The sequence below is a fragment of the Microtus oregoni genome, unplaced genomic scaffold (genome assembly GCF_018167655.1).
Source record: "Microtus oregoni isolate MIOR12 unplaced genomic scaffold, Mior012 000007F_ref0000211, whole genome shotgun sequence".
NCBI classification, from domain to species: domain Eukaryota; kingdom Metazoa; phylum Chordata; class Mammalia; order Rodentia; family Cricetidae; genus Microtus; species Microtus oregoni.
Window position 1 is genome coordinate 30,896,667 of NW_024543066.1, and position 25,048 is coordinate 30,921,714.

The 25,048-nt window shown below is 33.7% G+C and overlaps 1 protein-coding gene across 2 annotated transcripts in view; it reads left to right on the forward strand.

Annotated features, from left to right (window-relative positions):
• The window catches only part of Adgrb3 (adhesion G protein-coupled receptor B3), a 729,546-nt gene that overhangs the window by 251,016 nt on the left and 453,482 nt on the right, over positions 1-25,048 (forward strand). For both annotated transcript variants that reach the window (XM_041655382.1, XM_041655381.1), the window contains exons 3-5: positions 9,412-9,522; positions 15,542-15,703; positions 21,513-21,677. In XM_041655382.1, the coding sequence (XP_041511316.1) occupies positions 9,412-9,522; positions 15,542-15,703; positions 21,513-21,677 (438 nt within the window). The remainder of the gene's footprint in view (positions 1-9,411; positions 9,523-15,541; positions 15,704-21,512; positions 21,678-25,048) is intronic.

Genomic DNA, 25,048 nt, shown 5'->3' on the forward strand with positions numbered 1-25,048 from the left:
GCTTCCTCACAGAAAACACTTCATGAAACATATTTTGGCAGCAAAATTCTTACATGTATCTTTTTTATTTTATTTTTTTTTATTTTTACTTAAAAATTTCTACCTCCTTCCCTCCTCCCACTTCCCTCCCCCTCCCCTTTTCCCCTCCCCCATCCGCTTCCCTCTCCCTCTCCAGTCCAAAGAGCAGTCTGGGTTCCCTGCCTTGTGAGAAGTCCAAGGTCCTTCCTCCTCCATCCAGGTCTAGGAAGGTGAGCATCCAAACAGACTAGGCTCCCATAAAGCCAGTACATGCAGTAGGATAAAACCCAGTGCCATTGTCCTTGGCTTCTCAGTCACCCCTCCTTGTCTGACACGTTCAAAGGTCGTACATGTATCTTTAATATATGTGTTAATATATATGCGTATAGAAACACACATATGATAAAGTTATAGATACACATACATCTACATATCAATAAATTTAAGATATTGTGTTTTGTCTGGAACTGGTATTGAACCCCTCATCAAGTAAGGTAGACACACTCTACCATCGATTTATTAGCTCCAGACTTCCTTTTTTTTTTATTTGGAGACAGCTTCACAACTTTGCCCCAGTTGGCTTTTAATTTCCTATCTGCCTTGCTCAATCTAAGAATACAGACTTGTTCTTATTTTTTGTTTGTTTGTTTGTTTGTTGTTTTACTTGAGATACGGTCTTTTTATATACTCCACCCAACCAGGTCTTAAACTCACTGTTCAGCTCAGGCCGACCTCAATTTGAAATTCTCTTGACCTAACATCCCAACAACTGAGATTACAAAGTTGTATCACTGTGCCCATCCACATTAAAATACATTTGTTGCTAAGTGTGGTTTCCAGAAATAAAATAATTAAATTACATAAAAGTAAGAAATGAGAAAAAAATGTTTTCTCATGAGATTAAGACTAAGTTAACACCTAAGAAGATCAAGTATATAAAAAGGAGAAATTTGAAACGTGAAGACATGAATATCATATCCATAATTTAAATATTTATTTAACAAATACATTAAATAAAATAGTTGAATCATTTACGTAAGGTCTAAATTGAGGCAATCTATAAACAAAAGCATTAAGTAAAAGTTACTAATCTGAATATGGATGGTAACTTACAATTAAGTTATGAAGGGCTACCATGTTAGTTAATATTTATATATTTATAAATCTTATATGTCTGACTAAGAGCAATTACAAAACCTCTTTCATACATATAAAATTATCTTTTTTATTTTCTGTCATATCTCCAGTATTGAGATTCTCATCTGTGATGTTGTGGACATATATTTCATGTTCATAAATTTCATCAATTCTCTAATACCACTGAAAAATATTTCTTTTCTTAAAAAACTTCATCCACTGTAGATGCTTATAAGAGCATGTTTGGTATATTTACTTCAATATGCACTAGAAAGTTTGGAGGTTTGCAGACAAGATAAACCTTACGTCATTACTTAGAAATGGATCAAGAAAACGCGATACATGATGTTTTGAGACAACCAGATAATATTATATGTACTAAAAAACAATCACATATGTAAAAGCATTTCTGTAAATCTGTATAACCTTCAATCAGGCATGGTCTAGTTTCCAGGCCTCTAGGTATGCTGAGGTGGTCACTCACAGACTGAATTCCACCCTGAGAATTCAGAACAAGTGTAATTTTAGAACATAAAGAGAATTTGGAGACAGTTTAGCCAGCACTTGCATTTGCACCAAGTTCAGGCATGATACTGTCAAATATGAGCTGCATTTCCTAGTTTCCCATTTCCTTTTCTCATCATCCACACTGTTTGTCACCATGCCAGGGAAAGTAGCCTTGACTTTTTCGGTAGGTTAGCTGCTGTTTTGGGAATGTGCAGCATTCTTACACAGCCACGTAGAACCTGGAATTCGCTAGCAATGCTACTCATTTATGGAGGTGAGCTTGACTGCATGTATACTGATGGTAAGAATATCTGATGTCTTAGAAAAATGCAAAGGTAAGAATATCTGATGTCTTAGAAAAATGCAAAGGTGGCTCACCACGTATCTTTATTTCTCCCTGAAAAGTAACCTACAAGGTTAAGGAAACACCGAGTTAGTGTCTGGTTATTTTAGAAATCAAAGACACTATGTTTCAGAGTATTTTTCATTAAGAAAGTCAGGCCTGGTGTCTATTTTAGTAAATGTATGTCATGTGTATATATAACTATTTTGCAGTAAGTGATAGAAACATGAGGGTAGTAATGAGATGTGGCCAGAACCACTTACTTGATCATTTCTATATACTCCAAAAATACATCTCTTCACCAATATATTCAGCAAGTTAAATGAATACATATATATCATGTTTTCTGTAAAGTACATGTATATGTATACACACACACACACACATATATGTACACACATATAACAGATAAAAACACTCTCTCATGCAAAATAATTTTATGAGTCATGAGAGTAAAAATTCATAATGGGGAAACCTACAGGGACAGCTGACCTGAGCTTGGGGAGCTCATGGATTCTGAGCATCAGCTATGGAGCTTTCATGGGACCGACCTAGTCCCTCTGCACGTGTGTAACACTTGCGTAGCTTGGTCTGTTTGTGGTGCTTCTAGCAGTAGGCTCAGGACCTGCCCGTGGTACTTGAGCTGTCTTGGGAATATATTCCCCACGTTGGTTTGGTTGCCTTGTCCAGACTTGACTCCGTGCGGAGGAACTTGATCCTGCCTCAACCAGATGTGTCAAGTTTTGTTGATGCCAGTAGGAGATCTGCCCCCTTTTGGATGGGAGACTGAGGAAGAGTAGATGGGAAAGGGGTCGATGGGAGATGGGTGGGGGGGTAGGGAGGGGAAACTGTGGCCAGTATATAAAATAAATGAAAAAAAATTATTAATGAAAAAGGAAAACACCCTCTCTCACCTTCAGAAAACAAAAGCAAACTTTGAGACTTGGCAACTCTAGGTACGAATATTTTCGATAAAAAAGAATGTATCTGATTTATTACCTAAAGCTTATATATTTACTTTTTGGTTAAACAACCATGTATATAATTAAATTTGGATAACATTTATTTTATTAATATTGTAAGAATAAGGCACAATATTTTATGAAATAATATCTCAATTATTTTTTGAACATTCCATTAAATAATTCCTTTAAATAATGTAATATCTTTGTAAAATAGCTTATAAAATTTCCAGTAAGCCTAAATGCAGTAACATTGCTTTAAATCAAATTATTCTGGGTGCTGTTAAATAATAAATGAAAAATAACTTGGCAAGTTTAAAAGTGTCATTTAATATGAGCTATAATTTAAAATTATAGAAGAATAACTCTATTAATTTTATTACAATTTCTTAAAAAAATATGTATTACCGTATTGCATATGAGGGTAAGCCCTATGAAAAACATCAAACTAAAAATTGCCTTGAAAGATGATGGACTTTATATGGAAAGTCTGAAATTCAAGGCATGGATCTTTGTCTTTTGCTTAAATTCCTTAAAATGTTTTACATTTTATTAGTAGCAGCATAATTTCACAGTCAGTTCCCAGTAAAGCAACAGATGTTTTTGTTTCTATTCACCTGGTTTCCCCTCCATTCTAATGTCCAGGAACACCTTTGAATGTCTCCTCTTAACTTTATGATCAATAGTCATTAACTTTTTCTTTGCCAGAACCTTAACATGTGATAGCTTCCAGTTTCCATAACTGGCTAGAGTAATGACTCAGTGGTCAAAACACTTACTGCTCTCCCAGAGCGTTAACTCGTGGTTCCCAGAACCTACATAGCAGCTACAACTGTCTGAAACTGCAGTCCCCTGGGATCCAAAACCCTCCTCTGGACTCTGCAGGCAATGCAGACACATGGTACACTTAAACACACACACACACACACACACACACACACACACACACACACACACACACTCATACAGACTGACTACAAATCAACTACTCTTCGAATTCCTGTATCCTCTAACCAAAGTCCCAGTATCCTCTAAGTTGAAAATCTGGCTTCTCCGATAACATCTGGCCCATTCACTTTTGTGCTTGTCTTGCTGGTTTGTTTCCACTGAAGCTTCCGGGACAAATTTCTGCCTGTCATTGTCATTTTCTTGTTGACACTTTTGAAAACTCTTCATACAGGACCTCTCTACATGTCAGAAACTGGGCCAGAAAGAACCCAATCTCTGTTCTAGCTTGGAAAAAGCAGAAAAAAAAATATCTAAGGACAGTTCAGTTTGCTTATATTTCAGGTTCTCTGAGATCTTGTCAGATCACATTAATATCAAAGTTTATTGAAATAAACATGCCCCAGAACATGTAAAACTCTTCTGTGAGCATGCTAGTCACACATACTTGATTATTTAATGCTTTATTCATGTGTAGAAGTATGTTAGCTACCTAATAAAGTAATTTATGTCAGAGTATTTTGCAATTAAAATTTTGTTTCACTAGTGTGAGAAAGAACATCTTTATCCCTATAATCAGTGATATAAATTTGGTAATAAAGCATAAAAATAATGTATAGCAAGAACAAACCATTGACATACTAAAATTTAATGAGTTTCTTGGGTTCCTAGCATTTTAAGAACATTTCTATTTTATTTACATGTTTTTCAAAATTTATCAATTTACTATGCAACTTTCGTTCTTGAGTTCTTTGAAAGTTGTCTTGTAGTCACTGATTCTGTCCTTTAGAAAACTAAACTATTTTGTAATCAATGGTAAATATTGTTAAGGTGTTTTTTGATCATCTAGCTAGTGTATATAATTGAAAAATTATAGTTTTTGATAATGCATGCCACTTTTAGAGACAATTTTGATTGTGAATACTTCAATCATTGCCTCTTTCTCCTGTCTTTTCATAAAACATTTGGATATATAAGTACTTAGCAGATGCTTATGAAGTGAGAATATGCAAATTTCAAGTCTGCATACATTTAAAAATTTAGAAAAATTAGGAAACCGCAGAAGTAAAAGAAAATATTCTAATAGTGGTAGTTTTAGTTTTTCTTTAGTGGCTATGTATTTTTCAACTTTATTATTCAGAAGAATGTCTTTACGTACAAAATCACTGTGCCATGTAATTCCAATTAATATGAAAATAAATGACAAATTCAATAATTATATACCAGCAAAAATGTAAACTTAGAATACATTAACTTTAATCAACTTTCTTCATAGAATATGTTGTTGCTTCTTAACAGAATTTGCTTATCTACACCATCTTATGTCAACCAAATGATGCACCTTTTTCATTAGCCAACTGCAATGTACTTGATATTCTCTCCTGTTAAATTTTGATAAATAAAATCTCATTTAAGTTTCCTAGTTGTGGTACTTAAAGTTATGTTATGGGTGGTGAATATGTTGTTCAGTAGTAAAGTTCAAGTTTATTCTTTGTTATATAGCATGTTCCAGGACAGCTAGGGGTACATGAGATCCGAGAGAGAGAGAGAGAGAGAGAGAGAGAGAGAGAGAGAGAGAGAGAATAAAAGTTTGTATGTGATAGAAAAAAATATTTGTATATTTATACAATATATAAATTTTATCTCTATGTAGATAAAATACAAATCTGGTGTGATTCTAGGCAAATCAGTATTTCAAGGAGACCAAGGAAATGCCATAGTATTTTGAAATGAAAGCGCTTTCTGGTGCTGTTGCTGAGGTTGAAATTAAGGGGGTCTTTGTTACAGACATTGCTGAAGGAGCAGACCTTCCCTTGGAGACAGTTTTGAGCAAGGGTATAGCTCCTCCTCCACTGGCAGTAGTGCAGTTCCAACAGTGTATCAACAGGGCCTTAGTCTTGGGTCTTTGTGAAAAGCAATAGCGACCTCTCACGGGTTAGTTGATGTCGATGGAAATGCATAGGGAAGTCTGTAAATTCTAAAGCTAGTCTGACATTAAATGACATTAAATGACAGTATTAATGCTTGTCCATATATTTAAAATAAACCCATTAGTAAAATATTGAGTAGATGTGCTTTAACTTTTTGATAAATTAAGTCCCATATTAGTGTCTTCCTCAACTTCCAAACAAAATTCCCGTTACTGGCAACTGGTGATCAAAAGTAAAGTCTAATGTCCATTTTCTTCCTAAGGATCTCATGCTTAATCAAGTCATAGGCCTAGACTTAAAGAAGATGACTTTCAAAAACCTTTCTTTCATGCATCTAACTTTCAGAAATGCCAGCTTTTATTAAGAAGCACAGTGAATGCCAGAGGGAAAACCCTTAAAGCTTGCTAGTCATCTTCAATCATCTTGGGCTTTCTACATGAACAGCTATTCGCTCACCACTTCATCATTGCCATCAACGCGAAGACAAGAAATAATTCGCTGTTTCCATACACCATGCACCATACGCACACTTATGCTGTACTTTTTCATTTGATTTCACAGCTTGCTTTCCATCGCTTTCACCAATGCAGAGCATCTTTTTATTTGGTTATTTTTCTTGTGTAACTAATGTAGTATATTATCTTTGCCAATGCAGATTGTATGACTAGGAATCAACCATTCATGAAGACTTTAAATTATCCAGAAATCATAATACTACAAACTACATCGACCACATGAGAGTACACTAGTAAAATAGTTTTGTCTCCTACAATTGAATGATCCAATTGGCCTTTATTTTCATTAGAAGATAATGCCATCATGAAGGAAATGAAAAGCAACATAAATGTTTCAAAAATAACCCATTATTTATGTTATATGGAACATATGTCATAAATCTTACCTTTTGTTAAAATTAGATGAAAAAGATTTATATTTTCTCACAGTTTGGAATGCAGATATTGTATAAAAACACTCTTGGTTAGATTGAAGCATATTTCATTTTCAATTTGATACTTTAGTCTTAATAGGCTTGGAATATGTTTCCATGCCACCATACTTCTCATTTGCCTTCTAAGAAAGGAAATCAGTGGTGTATCTTATATATACTATAGGTAATTTGTCTATTACAGGACCACATATTAATTGTCATTTTGTTTTCAGATATAGCACATTGATTGAGTACTTGCCCAATGTATATTAAGATGCTAGGTTTGATCTCCCCACAGAAAGAAAAATGCAATTCTCATCTTTAAAAACTTGCTAGTTAAATTTTATTGCCACAATAATCAGCAACTCCACTTTAAACTTTTGTTTGTGTATGATGTAATTAAATCTATAAATATTTGAAGGATATATTTTCTTAAATATTATAACCAAGGATATAGCATCAGCACTGACATTCATTAGGATATACTGTTCATCAATAAATATGGATGATCGGTGGTCACTAAATTTGGATACTGAAGTATTATTTTTATTGTAATTTTTTGATATATAGAAATGACTTGGCTAGGAAAATAAAATAATAGTCTAAATTCAGTTTTAAAAATCGGCATGTGACTTTTGCTTATGTTTGTGGAATTATTAGAAATTTAGTGTGATACTTTTTAACTTACCCCAGTAGTGAATTAACAATACCCATAATCTTAAGCATCATGATCATACTTTCCTTAATGTTGCAATATTTTTCCCCAGAAGATAGATTACAGGTTATTACCATGCTGCCACTGAGATTAAGAATGGTCTTCCATCAAATTGGTTCTGTTATTACTTTGTAACTTAAAAGTCATATATATGGGATAAACATTTTTTTTTCTTTCTTTACATTCTCATGCCAAAACTACCTTAGTGTGAGCATTAGGACCCCAGCAGTATTATGGAAAGATATACTCTGATATAAATATGGGAAATGATAAAAACTTGCAGAACATGCAAGTTGAATTAAAATTTTAAGGGGAAAGGTGGTGTGTAGTGTTAATATAAATTATCACTAATATTTGTTTGCTATTGAAGATACAGTGACATTTCAACTGCATAATAGTTTTAAGTATATAGTAGTGAAAAACTATAGTTAAAATTTTCTAAAGAGCAAATTTAAAGGTAATTAGATAGTTCTATGCTTAGTGAGAAATGATTCACACAGCACATAGTTTACACATGAATGAATAAAGGAATGATGGTAGGAATAGAAAAAATAGTGATTTTATTTTTTTCTAGCAAACTGATATTTTATAAATATTTCCATTTTCTATCCTTGAATATTATCCAAACTGACAAAAGAAGACATACATTTAGACTTCTCCAATATCTTCTCAAATATCAGGATGTAAATTCTTTAATGGAATATCTAGAAAGAATTTCTTAGAGTTGATTTTCCTGGGGTTATAACTGGATGATTTTGATTGAACAGACAACAACAAACCTTTTTTGTTACATAAAAGACAAGAGTTGGTAGAATTGCCCCTTACAAAATACAAGGCAAATAAGTTGTATTTTAGGAGAAGTATATTTAGAAATTGATGAGAAAAAAAAGCTGAAGTGTAAAACAACTTTTTGTCAAATTTTCATCCTCAACTTTTAACTCTTAAGTATCAAGAGACCAGTAACATTTTTAATGTAAGAGAAGGTCATTTTTGCTAGGAATTTTCTTTTACTAACAGAGTGTTAGGAATTAGAGCCATCTAGCATTCTACATGGTAGACTTGACTTTCACTGTATCACAGTAAGAGTTCAGTGAGCACAGCACAAACTCAGAGTTCTGAGGCTACAATCCATTTAAGCACACAAAGTTTTGTAAATGCACTGCACAGTAGCTGATCTATTGATTGAATAATTTCCATCTTCACACTTTCTTTCTAATTGTCTGTTAGGAACAGATAATATTTTTAACTTTATTAGTAATTTATTATAGAATAATTAAATAACAAAAACTTAGATGCTGTCATTTGAACAAAAAAATTTCAGAACACATAGCCTTACATGTGGTTAGAGAAAGTGTTCAATTGATTGATTCAGGCCAAGGAAGACTCAGAACTTCTGAAGCTACCCCTTGAGGCAAACCAAGGCTACCTCATCTGTGAATATAAAAACAATCCGTTTTCTGAATATTTCTCTCCGAAAATTAGAGTACATAGCTGTCCATTCCTTTTGAAGGTGCTGGAAACCTTGTTGGGGTGACAACCATTTAGCCAGAAGCAGCAGACACCCAGTCAGAATTCTTTGAGGAAGAACAATTAATAGTGTGGTTGCATTTTTTTCTTCTGATATGTGGCTTCAGAACATTATCAGAGAAGTGTACAATATATTCTGTTACTTGAGTTGACTTGTTATCGGATGTATCGTTGATTGACTGTTTTGATTGTTTCTTGAAAGCTGTTCATGATGCAAATTTTCTAGCTGATGTATAGAAAGTTTGGACATATTCCAAGCAGATCAGACTAGAAACGTTAGAACTGTGGATTTATCAGTAACTTCTAGGTCTGTGTAGGAACATATTGCATGGGTCAGGAATGTAATTTTTGAGAAATGTCTACACACAGGCTTTCATATACCTTTATTCTGTCTTTAGAATTTGGAATGATGGGAGATCACACAATTAAAAGTCAGCGACCTCGATCTGTCCATGAGAAAAGGGTCCCTCAGGAACAAGCTGATGCTGCTAAATTTATGGCACAAACTGGTAATACGTTAGTTACATTTTTCTATTTGTTGTTGTTAATTTACTGAAACCACTGCATGTTTCCATGATCCTTTGCTGCACATTTGTCAGTTTTCGAGCTGATTTTTTTTTTGAGCTATTTTTTTGTCACCAGTTAAAGTCCATAAATAAAGTAGCTATGAATGAAAAGTACACAAATAATGTGTAATACTTGCTTTGCTCTTGGTATAGGATGCTTTAGGATTTACGTATTATTAATTCCTTAAGTTAATTAGCCACTAAAATGGTTCATCACACTTTGAAAGGAAAGCAATAAAGTTACTTTTTTGAGAATTATTTGATTTGATGCTTTCATTAACTATAATTTAAATAGGACTAAGCTGATGAGATTCAAAGTAACCAAATTTGATACATTAAATATGCTTCCATATGTCATTTTATCTCTAAATATTGCTTGCTGCTAAAAGATATAGAAATTAGACTTTTTATAATTTAATATATGATTTGGAAATAAATTTGTTGCAGAAGATAAATAGTAAAAAGTTAACCATCTAATTAAATATCAACAAAACTGACTTTCTGGCTTATAAAATTCTTTAATCCTACATCAATCAAATTATTTCTTAACTTCCTACAAATTTGAGTGTGACTGAAAAGTGCGTTATTTGACATAATTTTTGAAATTCATAGATATACATGAATATATACACACAGAATTTATTCTTTAATAGTCTGTAGAGTTTGGGAAATTGCAGTGGGCCATAATTTGGCTGCTTGGAGTAAGAATTCTAGAGTTCTGGCCAGCAACATTGCCTGGGGCTCTCCCAGTTGGAGATCTTTAAAGCAGTGTTGCAAACCTGACCAACCTTTCATTGCTTCTCCTTTTCAAAACTTAAAACTAAGCTTATCTATGGTTTTACAAAATTTTATGCACTGGTTCTTGTTTGTTTTAGCATTAGTATGAAATCATGCTTATATAACCAGATCTGTGACATGCTATTCAGAGAATTTTAATGAAATTCTCCAAAAGAACGAATGTGTCCTTCAGTTCATGTGTTCTTTGTGATAGTATCTGTTTAGAACACTGTACATTAGCTTAATGCTTAGAAATTCAAATATTAATACAGAATTGGAGTCTGGGTAATAGATAAATGATATATTTTAATATATTAATTAAAGCTCAGCTTCTCATAACAGGATATGTAGAATTAATTCTATAAGCACACAGTTTAAATTTTAAAAATAATATATGATATAGCCAGACCCAGAAATGAGAACTTTTTTACAGGATTGCTTTTGGTGTACTTTATTTAAGAGGAGATTTATATTTTAACCAGTTACTTATTGAAGTCCAAAAATGTATTCTGTTCAAGTGAATTTCCAAATTCTGAAATGTGCTTTTGTCTGATACCGGGAGCAAAATAATTGAAGCAGTGAACAGAGATTCGGGGATTTCTACTCTCAATAGAGAGATAAAACGTGGACTGACCACTCAGTCCCGTAGGCATCCATCTCCCTGTGAGAACACATCTGCTGTCTGAGAAATGTGTCCTTCTTTTACACGAAAGACATAGCAAGATTGGTTTACGCTAATTCCTCAAACTTGTCAACAAGGGGAATGAAATGGAGAACCATAAGTTTAAATATCCAAGATCTAGTAGCTTTAGCTTGTGCATTTAGTATTATCCAATTTAATCCAAAGTTTTTTTTTAATTCCATTTAATAATGCTTGTTTACATTAAGACAATTTAAATTTTTAAGGAAAACATTTGACAAACTTAAATGTCATGAAATGTTGATTTGTAAAATTAGAAATTGGTAATCACATTTTTTACATTTATTTCTGATTTTCCAGTCATTGTTTTTCTGCACAATGTATATTCTTTCACTAACAAGTGCTTTGGTAAGTAGATGACATACTCATTAAATAAATCTGGGCCCAATGTTAAAAACACTTACACATATTTTTATCTTCTCAGAAAGACCATGCCTTAATAAAGTTCTAGGAATATTGGTTGATGTTTGAATTTATAAGAAATAGGATCATGAACTCATTTTAAACCAAACATTGAATACACAAATGTAGACATGTGTATTGTACGCACTTTAATATTAAATTAACATGCTGAACTAAGAAAGGAAAATTCGTTATAGTATTTTTAAGATTAATAATTGAAAGCAAGGCACTTGCATTACTAGAGAAGTTTTTAAATATTGTTTCTTTTGAAGTTAACATAGACTAATTAATAGAATTATCACACAATAACATTTTACAAAATAATGTTTTATTTATAGAACTTGTCTTGTTTCAAATCAAGGTAATAATATTGCATATACACAGTCGTGAAATTTTACTAACTATAATATGAGAACAAAAAATGATACAATGGAGGGAAGCTAAGTAATAAAATTGTAAAATGCCATAATATGCTATATCTGTCATGGAAAAAGAAAGCAAAAGCCATCATGCCTTATTTCTTCTCAAATAAGTGAACTGGCTTTAAAAACCAATACAATCAGTAAATATTTTCATTCTTACGAAAGCTTTTCTAGACCGAGTCAGGGTGAGTGAACACTTTTAAATAACATTCTTCTGAGGTAGCATTATTTTATCAGAATAACTAGAGGACTAGTGCTAATGCTAGTATCTGAGGCAAGTCTGAACACTAATTAGGCTACTATTAAAGTTTAAGGCTGGAGAAATGTCTCAGTGGTTAAGAACACTTACTGCTCTTGCAGTGGCCACATGGTAGGTTCCCATAATCTCCATGGTGTTTCACAACCAGGTTTTATCTCCAGTTCTAGAGGATCCAACACTCTCTTCTGGCCACTCTGGGAACTGTATGAACATAATACACATACATACATGGAGCTAAAACCTAACAAATACAGTAAAGTAGGATGAAAATCTAAGTTAGACAGACATCTGTGTGTATATATATATGTGTGTGTGTGTGTGTGTGTATACATATATAAGTGTATATATATGTATAGTTAATGAAAATAAAATAAGATATAAATATGTCTGTTTAAGGGATAAACCCAAGCTAAGGGCAATAAGCTAGAATAAGATAAATGTTAATGGTTCTTACTAGTCAGCATCATAGGCATAAAGTTAGTTTATAAACAGGTTTAGAAAAGTAACCATTTATTACATAAGGGAAACTGCCTGCATTAGGAATACATGAGATGTGATCTAAAATAGGAACATTACATTAAATGTGCTTCTAGTTTCATGGTTTTAACATGCTAGCAAATGTTATATTAATATCTTGATAATAATTTTAAATTCTCTATTGCACTTGATCGCACTCGATTTTCACAAGTAGATTTCGAGTTAGGTAAATTATTATAGAATTTCAAAATACAAATGAATTTTTCAAGGGCCCCCAGAGTCAATATGCAGCTGACTGCAAGGCTTTCCAGTTTCCATTCATGATTCATTTTAGGATAAAGCGCCTGCATATTCACTTCTAGAGAGCTGTCGACACGATGCTTGGCATGGTGACCAGATGAGTTTGTGCTGTCTCCAAAGAGACATATACTGAAAATGGTGCTGAGTTTATGCTTTACTATTTCAGTGCATCAAAAGATCTTTCTTTTAAAGCATAGTAACTATTTCTAGCATGCATCTATGTGCTTTGCCAGATAACCCTCACACCTTAGGAAAAAAGGAAGTAGCATAAAAATTGCAGTGAAAATGTCACTTGAAATAACACTTAATACAACAAGATCAAGCTGATGGTTAGACTATTATTTCAGTGGCAAATTTTGATTCAACATTTGAAATAAAATTTATTATTTATGCATTTATTTTTATTTAAATTTTCATCTGCAAAATGAGCTTTGAGGAAGGCTTCTCTGAGGAAGGAAGCATTTATGATTGACGCCTCATGACCCAGCCCACTGCTTCTCTTGCTCAGTGTCATGCAGAATCATTGCCGTAGAGCCAACTCAGGTTTCCAAATACGTGTATGAGGTTGTACTTTAAATTGGGCCTTGATACGAATTTATGGCTAAGTTTAATTTTTAAAATTGTCTATCATTACAATGCAAGAGAAAAAGAAAAACTGTGTTTGTGGAAAAGTAGAACTATTTTTTTCCTCATAACCTTTGTCATCTCGCTTCCAGAATTTACATTATTTTTACGTTTCTGGCTTGTAATTGATAACATAGAGCCGTAATAGTTATACTCAGTCTCATCACCAGCAGGTTGGCATGTCATTAAGTATACATTACTTTTTCCTAACTTTAAGCTTAATGTTTTCATTATTAAGTATGCTTATGTATGCATACACATATGCATAGATAGTTTTAACCATCATCCTATCATCCGACTCACCAAATGATGGCTTTTGTTTTGTTAAATAATAAATCAACGTAATAAAGCAAATTATGAGATATAACTTCAACCACCACAGACATCTAATTCGATAGTTATAAAATTAGCCATAGATCAATTTGTAAAGGTTAAAATATTGAAGTGATCAAGAGAGATCTATTATTGTACATCCAGTTGAAACTTCAGTTTCAGTATTGAAAATCCCAATTAATGTGAGCTGACATCCAAATTACCAGCATGTGGCCTTCTGATAGATAACCAGTTATCGATGAATTGTTATCTATGCCTCTGCATGCATAATGATAGATGAGCATAAGAACACCTTCTTCATGATCCTGCTAACAGAGTTTGAATAGAATAGTATTTCTCTGCAAACTAGTTGTTCTGAGCCCTCGTGAAAATAAGAAAGTGGATTATAGCAGAATATTAAATCAACATCTTCATCTAATAGGTTTTCTAGCAGTGGACTAACTCTTAACAGTAGATTTCTCACTGAAGATTGTCTGATGCAAACACATTCTTTACTCATTCAGCAGCAGCTAGTAAATCAGCTACTTCATTAGCATTTAATATACTCCTAAATCGTTGATTAACTCTCCAAAACAAGACAGACAAATGGATTGACATTTCTGTCCTTGGAATTATATTCCAAATGGTTATTCTGTACTGAACACATGATATGGAGCTATGTTGTTCCTTGTCCTGTATAAATAGTGATAGAAAGTTCTGAGAAACCCCTCCCTTGTAAAAAGTTTTGACAACACCATGCATGCTTAGCATAAACACACACTGCAGATATTACTGGATGGGAGTTTGATATAAATAAGTGGCAAAATTTCAAGTCAGGCTTTTAAATCCATTCTGGTCATGCTGCCAGAATAGGATTAGAAGTCTACTCCAGTGATTTTTTTTTAATTGATGTTTCCTGTCTCCTCATACATTGGTTTTAGATAATGAGAAAACTAGGCATAGTTTCAATGCTGTGCCAACCACTACAACCTTTATGAAAGCCAGCAGTAACTGGCTTCATAACAACTGATTTTGGAATAAATTTTAGTTCTATGTTCAGTTAATATAAATGATAGAGAAGCTTTCATTCACCTGAAGTTAAAAAGTCACTTCTTTAGGTCAGGGGTGAAAGGGGAGCAGAAGGATATTACAGATTACCAGAAAGTTAAGAGCTAGCATAGGGTGAAAGGGGAGGAAATCCATGTGGAGTAAATTATCAACTTGCTCACTCATTTTCAAGTCCACTGAGTCTTTAGCAATTGGAAGGGCATGCTACAATAAATAACTAGTCAAGAACAGACAAAAACATCCCGTCCAAAGCTTCAGAGTCTGAAGAGAAATACATTCTGCCCCTTAAGACGTCAAATACAGGGCCCTAGATAGGCTTGAAGAAAACATCAACAACTATCCTCAACAAAAACTATTGATTGCTTCATTCACAGTGTTGATAGTTCAATGGACTTTGCAAAGAATGGTTTTGTTAACAAGCTCATGAGAAGCAGGTTTTGTATCAGCATTGTATACATCCCTCTACATTCATGTTCCTATGAAATGTTTTGTACTTTTGTATATACTGTCATATATTTACATTGAAATTATTCATGCATGTCACACCGTTAGTTTGCGACAATGATTACAAGATGAATAATCAAGACAGTATTTCATGTTTATTTGTTGTCTTGCATGCAGGTGAATCTGGTGTGGAAGAGTGGTCCCAGTGGAGCACATGCTCAGTTACTTGTGGTCAAGGGTCGCAGGTGCGAACCAGAACTTGTGTATCACCTTACGGGACACACTGCAGCGGCCCATTAAGAGAATCAAGGGTTTGCAATAACACTGCCCTCTGTCCAGGTAGTGTTAGCAGCAACTACGACTATGGATGTTTTGAATTGTGTCATGCTACGCATTTGGAACAATTTGTTATTTTCATATGAACGGGGTATAGGCTTTTAAATTAGAGTCTCTAAGTGTAACTTTTCTCGACTGTGCTATTTTATTCTGTATGTGATCATTTTTGCCTTCAGAGCAGTTAGGATGTTAGATAAATCTCCCTAATGCAAATAAGATTGAAATGTTGTAGCAATTTCAAAGAGTATAAAAATTCAGTTATTTTTCTTGCATTTTTAGTTGTTAAAAAAAACTAACTGCATCTATGAGGAAATAAAATTTTCAAGCTTAGTAGAAATATGACATGTGATTGACGGCTTTTCAGTCATCAGTTGTCCTACCATTCAACTGACCCTATCAGAAAAAGAAATAATAATAAGTGTAGTAGGCTGAAGAATGGTCTTTTATTTCGCTTCATAAATAATCCTGAAATGGTTGTTCTCATCACATCCATTTACTGCTTTAAAACAAAGACAGGGGTCTGGTTAGGGTAAATGTATGTTACATCAAAATTGCGTTATTTCATGATGTGCATGGTCTTATTGTATTTTCACCCTCTCAAAGCAATGGGGACTTTGCTCAGTCAGTCCCAAGGCAGGTGTTGACGGTGTACCCAATCATTTGCTTACCAGGTGACTGCAAACTTCCTGACAGCAGCAGTTGAAGCGAGGCTCTCATAGACTTGCCATAAGCTTCCGAAAAGGAGATGTTCTAAAAGAAAGGCCTTAGCACTGTAGGCTTTGTAACCTCCAAGTTAAACATCTTTTAGGGCTCTCCATTGCAGAGATAACTGATTCTCAATTGATAAAAACAAGAGTGAGGGGCCTGGAAGAATGGTCAGGAATAATGCCAATTTCCAAGCAGAAAAGGCAAATGTAATCATATAGGAAATGTGGCATAGCTGTTGTTTGGTGGATATAAATCTTCAAATTTGCAGAATTTTACATGTCGGATCATCTTTTTGACTGCTGCATGAATATACTCAGCACTGCTGAACTCTAAATTTAAAATGGTTTCCATGGACAATTCTATGCTATGTAGGTTTTGATTTAAAAAACACATAAAGATCCCACATGATAGAGAAAAACAAGTAAGTAACAGGAGATAACAGGGATGATGCAATGAGGTGTGAAAACTCTTCGTATAAAACATAGAAAAGCCATAGAGGAGGACAAGGTTAAACAGACAGAAACTAAGGCTACGAGGAAAAGAAGGCACATTAATCAATGGAAGGACAATAATTGCCACTGAAAGAAAGTAGGAATCAGTTGAGAATGCATGATACAAGAAAGAACTGTAATGAAAAATAGTACAGATCAAAGGTGGACAATGTAAAGGAGTCATAAATTAGAAAGATGGCAGAAGACTTAAAGCAGAGATCATAGACCAAACATATTTCAATTACAAGAGCTGGGTGGGGAGAAAGGTAAGGGAGAAACAGTCTTGGAGCATCATACCGAAACCTTCAGATCCCAAGTGTAAACGTTGTGGATCCTTATTTGAGTAGAATAGAATGAGTTCTTCTGGGGGATACTTAACCATGATTCCTAACCACAGTATTTACATGATGATTTACAGGGTCAAGTTCCCTGCTCTCATCAATTAAAACAGTATCAACAGAGCATTGTGATACAATCGATATATAAATTTATAAATTTATCTTTTCAGGGTGTACCTAGTGTCAAGATCATTTGCACAGAACAAGGACAGTGTCTAATGACAAACATATTTCTAAGTGGGAATCTGATTGGTTTTCAATGTGATTTCCACCTTCCAAAGCTTACCTACTAGTCACCAGTTACACACACATGCAAGGTTCATATATGGTAGGTAGTCTTCATCTACCAGAGAGGGATGAGGGATGATTCGCCCGTCAATTGGGAAGTGAGCACATCCGTGGCAGAACTCAAATCTCCCCCACATGTGCTATTACTGAGTTCGCACTTCCTGTGTCTCATGCAAGCAAACTGAGTAATATGTTCTTGACAGCTCTTTTGATTACTATAAACTTTTACCCTTATCATGTGTAAGAATGTGAACAGTTTCGAAGCTCTTTTACCTTCATGCATATAAACTCTTTCTCTCTAAATTTTTGTTGTTATTGCTCACAAAGAAAAGTATATCATTGTTATACTCTAATGATTTGTTTGTTGAATTGATGATCAGTTTTATTTTTAATTTTAGGATTTATTATTTTAAAATATCAAATAAATACATAGTTATAGGAAATAGGAATTTATTTCATATCCTGTCTTTTTTTTAAATTTACCATATTGGTAAATATTATTTTTATTATGATATATCTTGAAAACAGTAAAAAATTAAGAGTAAATCTTGAGTGGTTTAAAATTTAAGAAGTATTTCCATCAATATGAACTTCTTTATAAAAACAAATCAATACATGACCTTGTCATTCTAGGGAATTCTAAATTTTGTGCCATTTTATTAATGGAAATGAGACAAGAAGAGGACACATTGACTATTAAATTAGCTCTTTTACAAAATGAGAGCATTTGAGCTTGCATTTATTTGTACCATGAAGGAAACTTGATAGTATGACAGGTGACTTACTTTTTATTAATTGACAAATTCTCTTTATTCAGATCCACTACCACATATACACACTAGACCTTTTGCAAGTTTCTTGCTCTGACCGTTCTTTTTAATTTGGAAGGTTTATTATTATTATCATTATTATTCAGAATATATGGATTATACTTAGATTGGGAAAGTTAAAGAGCAACTGTCAATTATCTAGTTACTGTCCCAGCTGAATTTCAGCTCTGCATTCCACTTCAGAGTTCTCAACGTCTGGTGATTGAACACCAGCATTTTGCACCTGATAAGTCTTTGTTTCAAGGGAGCCATACTGCTCTTTTGTGTGCTTACCAGCCTCCCTGGCTTCTACCCACTTAATGCCAGTAGCACTTCTTTTCCTTACAAGCTGATGCAAGCCAAACTGTCTGCGGATATCAGGAAACACTCATGTGGGTAGAATTACCACCAGCTGATAATCGCTGATCTGCACTGTCTGGAACTACATCTGTAGAAGTTACTATAGGTTACAGAATGATTTGGGATCTCTTTCTTAAGGAACGTCAGAGTTGTCATATTCATTTCTTTCTAGAGTAAAACTCTTACCCTTAAAATGATTATTTTATATATAATGCAATCGAAATCATATGAACATTTACAGATATTTATTCCAAACCCTGGTGATAATGCTTTGTGTATTCTATATATTTTATTTTCTCTTTTGCTTGTACAAAGTAGAAATATGGCAATATATCTGGTACCAAAGGACATGAAGAAAACTTAAAAAAAGAATGAAATTGATGTAAATTAAATGACTTTAATAATACTATTTTTCAAATTCACTAGATAATTTTCATGAAGTTTTGCATTTTACTGAAAAATAAAAGGTATTATATAACAATTTCACATTAAATTGAAAACTTGATCTTAACATAAATTTTATGAATAATCTTTTTAATATAAATCTTACATTGTCTAAATATGTGCTATAATATTTTGTCAGCTCAATAGTCTCTAAAAGTGACAAACTATTAATAATTTCTTGTTACATAAGAAATTAGCAACATAAATGAAGTGACTGAATCACAAAACCTGAACATATAACAATACAGACTATGAAAATGTCTATATAACATTGATTTTCTGATTCCAGTATCATGATTTAAATAAGCTGCTAAGATTCCTTGTCAGTTCTTGTGGTTCTCAAAGAAAAAATTGCCAATTTAGAAGTTTAATGTCTTCTAACATTGTGCTTTGTACTTTGAGTACTATAGTAATTTGACAAAAGATTATACAATGTATTGAACACTTTACATAGTGGAGAAGGTTCTCATTAGTTTGAAAAGTATGTCAACAAGAAATAAGCGCAAAAATTGAAAAAATATGACTAAAAATAAAATATATTTATATAAATTACTTGGAGAAATCTTATGACTGATGTTTACATAGATGTGTTGCACATATAAACATATTTTAAAAACTATATAACACTTGTGTGTACATCGCTGAATGGAAATATTAGATATTCTGTTATCAGTAGATACTAATTAGCTTTCATTTTTCTCAGATTTTATGAGGTAGGTGACAAAAATTAGCTTTCCCATCTTTCTGGTACTTTTTCTAAGTATTGTTTTTTTAAAAGCTTTTCCAGTGACTTCCACGCACTCAGTCAATGACTTTCAGTGCATTATACTCTAATTGCGCTGCTGTTTTCAACATTTGAACATATTTTCACAACTTTCTGCAGCAAGGCAACAACATAAACGGAAGAAAATGGTATACCTTAACATGAAAGTGTTATTTGGGGGAAATGTTTTTGAGATTTAGCCAGATTATTTCAATTACCATGCAAAATTGTGTGTTAATGTATACTTTGTGATGTTTATCTACTTACACTGTGGCATGATGAAACATTAACATAGTTTACAAAACTATATAACATTCTTTAAAGACCATAAAAGAGCAGATAGTAAGTACTTTAACCACAAAACTAATAACAGTCTGTGTTAATGCACTGGCTAATTACCTAGATTTCAGCTTTAAGCTAACATCATGAAGAAAATTCTAGAAATATTGCATTTGTTTAGAAGGTACATTTGCCACTTTCTATTGACTTGTGTGTACCTACCAGTTGGAGAAGAAAACTGAATCTGCTTCTGCCATTTTTTTTTTTTTTGTGGGTCTATACTCCCTACTCCCAGGAGTGACCCGAACAATTTGTGCTCAAGACAGTGTCAGAGTTCTAAGGCTCTGTGTCAAGACAGAAGGTTCTCAAGAGTACATTCTTCCTGGCCTCTCTGTACATGCTTTATGTGTAAGATAAATAAATACCCTAGAGCTAATAATTAAGATGAGAGCAGTAATTTGACATTCAGAAAGAGGATTTAATCCTTAAATCCAGAGAACTTCTGTAAACTGTACCAGTATTTCTTACACAGCCTTCAGTACTCACTCAGAAGAAACACTTAGTATTGTTTCCATTCAAGTTTAAATTATGGAAAATGGGATATTTGGAGCATTGGTATTTCCATGGTTACTTTAATTCTATTTTTCTATATTTTGGTTGTGTTGTTTTGGAACTATAATTAGGAATTTTTCAAGTTTCATCAAACTGTCAGAGGAGGGAGATAATCTTCTTGCCCTATGGATTTCAGAAACAGAGTGTGCCTACCTTGACCTGGGGAAGGGGAGGATGCTACCAGAGAAGATCCAGAGGTTCAAATAGCTTCCTACTCAAAAGATGATGAATTTACCTCCAAAATTTTAGATGAGAAAAATATTTTAAATGCTAGTTTAAAATATATTTTAAAATATATACAACCAATGTTCAGGGATACTATTTTTCTCATTTTCTAACACATGTTTCTGCAGCTTCATAGGTATTAGAATTAAATTGAAAATTAGCTATTTAAAATAAATTAACTTTGAAAGTTCAGTTCTGGTAAGATAAAATTAATTTTCCTTATGAAAGAAAGGGAATTTCCATTTAAAGATGTTAAAAAGGGAATAGTTTAAAATTTTTGATTCAACTGTAGAAGAAAAAGCACATCGAATTTTAGTATTTTAATAAATTTAGAAGTTAAATTTAAAAGTTAATGTCTGATTCGAGTTTTATGGAAAGTGAGTTTTCAAAATACCTTCATATCGTATTCATTGATATCTTTTCTTAATTATACAGAAAGAAGTCTGTGATTTTGAGTCTTTTCTTTATGGCTGAAGCTCCTTTGCTTTATTACAGTACATGGAGTTTGGGAGGAATGGTCACCTTGGAGCTTATGCTCGTTTACATGTGGCCGAGGCCAAAGAACACGAACCAGGTCATGCACACCCCCTCAGTATGGAGGGAGGCCCTGTGAAGGCCCGGAGACGCATCACAAGCCCTGTAATATTGCTCTCTGTCCAGGTAAGCATAGTTGGCACTTGTTGAAGCTTGCATTACTGTACTTCATGTATTGCACTTGGTGGACGTGCCATATGGAAAGCATGCAGCTCCTATCGAGCCTTGCTGAAAAAAATGTTTTCTCTAATTACTGTCCCTTTTGTGGATGAAACGGGGTCTTTTTCTTGGTTTCTGTGTTTGTAGCGATATACATCCTCTTGAGTGGTACCGACTTGAGTTCATCTTTTCTGAATTTCTTTAGGTGTATACACTATTGTTTTAAACTAAAGGCTTATTTGTACAGAGTTGTCCATTGTGAAGGATGACAAAAAGTTCTCAGGTCTTGGTTGTTACCTTCAGACATAGGAAGCAAAACTTGTTTTAGAATTGTTTCCCCTCATGTTGTTCTTTACAGCCATTCAGTCAAGGGAGGGAACGTGTCACTGACCACGTAAGAACAACGCTAATATTTTCTGAGAAACATAAGACAGTATAGATAATCTCCCGTTGAGTGTATTATTATCATCTTAACATCTTCCGTTTTCCTAGTACTCCAGTTTTACATCACCTAACATTGATAATTCTCCTCATTGTCCCAGAGCCTCCATAATATTATCAAATATTTATTTTCAATATTATTCAAACATCAAGCAAATAGTTAGTGCACCAAGAATAAGAAATTCTAATCTCTGGTTCCAGACGGTTCAAAATTTAGGGAATAATTTCATGTTCATCAATATTAAAATCCAGGAAGATATAGACAAAACTATGAATAACAAATAGCTAACAAAAATGTCAAAAGACAGTGTTTAAAACAAAGATTCCTCCTTTGATCTTTGGACGGCTTCTTGTTAGAACAGTTCATAAACGACTCTGTATGAAAACAGCGTGGTGGAACTCCTACTGGGACTTTTCTATAAGTGTATTTTCCAACACAAAGCCAGTTCCATCTATTCTCTTAATTATTCAAGTCAGTGTCCTTTGTTATAAGGCAATCCTTTAATGTTCTAGAAATTATATGACATGATGGAGACCACTAGAAGTCAGAGGAAAGTAGTGGTAAATGGATAGAAAATGTAATGTTACATGTATGAAATTTTCAAAGAAAGAATAGAAAATATTCTCTAAAAAGAAATAAGATTTTATGTACTTCTGTGTAAAATTTTATGAGTTCCATAAATTTTGGAAGTATGCACCTAAATAGTAATTCAATTATTAATACTAAGGCTCAAAAAGTCATAATTTGTTATTTGCAAATCACTTCCAGAAAATCCATGCATGATATCATTTGTTTTCCTTCCGTCTCTAGGTACATACCTCACACAGACACATGCCATTATCTGAACACTTCTCTCTTAAGTTTTCAAAGCTTTTCAGAGCTTTTTAGAAATATGGCCCACTTCTGTTTCCCTAAGTAAGCTGTATGGGTCTGATTTGTATATTTAAATTTATATGTTTTTTTTTCCTATTGTAATTTTCGTTATTGAGTTTGAGTATACCACAACAGATCAAAATCCTACCCTGTATCCCAATTTCCTTACTGTGAATTGGGATTCTTAGAGCTACGGCATTTCAAAATTTTCATTCTATATCAGAATTTTTTTCCCATATGATTTAAAAATATATAAGATCTATATGGTACAACCACTAGGGAATCTCCTTATAAATATTTGTTTTATAGCTAAACCCTGACACCGCCACTGACTACAAAGCCGTCATCATTACCAATGAGATGCAAGACTTTGTCCAAAAGAATACATACTCCATCTTTTCAAGAAATGATGAAGATTCACATATAAGTGTGTAAAATGTTGAAGGAAGTTCTCTAGTCTCAATAAAATGTTGCAGTTTAGTGGTTGTAAATTGAACCTAACCTTTCTTATATAATCGTGCTGTCTGGGATTTCTTCGACATTATCTTAGGAAATACTGACTTGATAGGAAGTGACCCACTAGGAAAGTATGGTTAGAACTACAGTATAGCGCCTTGGCCTGATTTGGAAAAAAAGTGCAAGGACAAAAAAAATAGTGAATGATGATTTTTTCAGTGAAAAATACAAGAAAAGGATTTTAGACCCTTTTTTAATTGATTTTTATTGAGCTTTACATTTTTCTCTGCTCCCCTCCCTGCCTTTCCCCTCCCCACTTCAACCCTCCCCCAAGGTCCCCATTCTCCCAATTTACTCAGGAGATCTTGTCTTTTTCTACTTCCCATGTAGATTAGATTTATGTAAGTCTCTCTCAGTGTCCTCATTGTTGTCTATGTTCTCTGGGATTGTTATTTTAAGAAATGTTACTCAACTTTATAAGATACTATAAGTGTGACATATAATGGTAATCAAATAATGAAATATTTTTCACTTATGTATTTTGGTAAACAACCACAAGCAGTTAATATTCCATCAGATTCTTTCCTGAGGCAAGGTCCAGTTTCTTTCACATCTTTTGGGACGGGAAAGCAATCTTCCTGCCATCTAAACAAAAAGGGAAGAAAGGAAAAAGTAGTTATGCCATCCCTGCTTTAGGTGTTAGTTGCTGTCTTAGTACCTTTCACTGCTGCTGTGGCAGAATACTATGACAAAAGCAACTTAAAGGACAAAGGGTAATTTTGGTTCCCAGTTCAAGGGCAGGAAGTCAAGGCACAAGGGATTTAAAGCATCTAGTCAATTGCATGGAGTCCAGAAGCAGAGTGGAGTCAATGAATGCTTGCCAGTTCTCGGGTTGCTTTTCTTCCTTTTATACAGTCTGATATCCCAGGACGAAAAAAATCATCCTGACAATAATTAAGGTGGGCCTTCCCACATCAATTAATGCAATCAGGTAATCCCGCAGAGGCCTACTCAAAAGCTAACCTTAATCTAAGTAATGATTTGCAGGTATGCTCTGAGGTTTGTCTCCCAGGTGATTGCAGATTCTGTCAGGCTGACAATTAACACCATCACCCTTGCTACATTAATATCTTGTCCGAGAACAGGGCTGCTGTTGATAGGAGATGTATAGATGCCTAGAGCAGCAGAAGGGATCAGCTTGTTCAGAGTTATTATGGAAAGCTGCGTGCATAGCCTTAGTGTTTTACTGTCTTTGTGGTCTATCTTTCTTGTCTAAACAAAGCTAGAACATAGTACAACTTACTTTGTTTGGGTTGCTGTTTTCTCTGAAATTTTAATTGTTGTAAGGAATTGAGTATTTAATCCATGGTGGTGCCCACCGATACCTTTGATTATATAGAATTTCTCTTCAATTTTCTTCTTATATAAGCAACTTGTTTCCTCCAACAAATTACTGTGTCTACATATTCCTTTTATATGTATATATATGTGTGTGTGCTTAATATATATGTGTGTATATGCATATATATAAATTTCTAAGTCTTGCTCCAATTTCAAGTGGTGATGG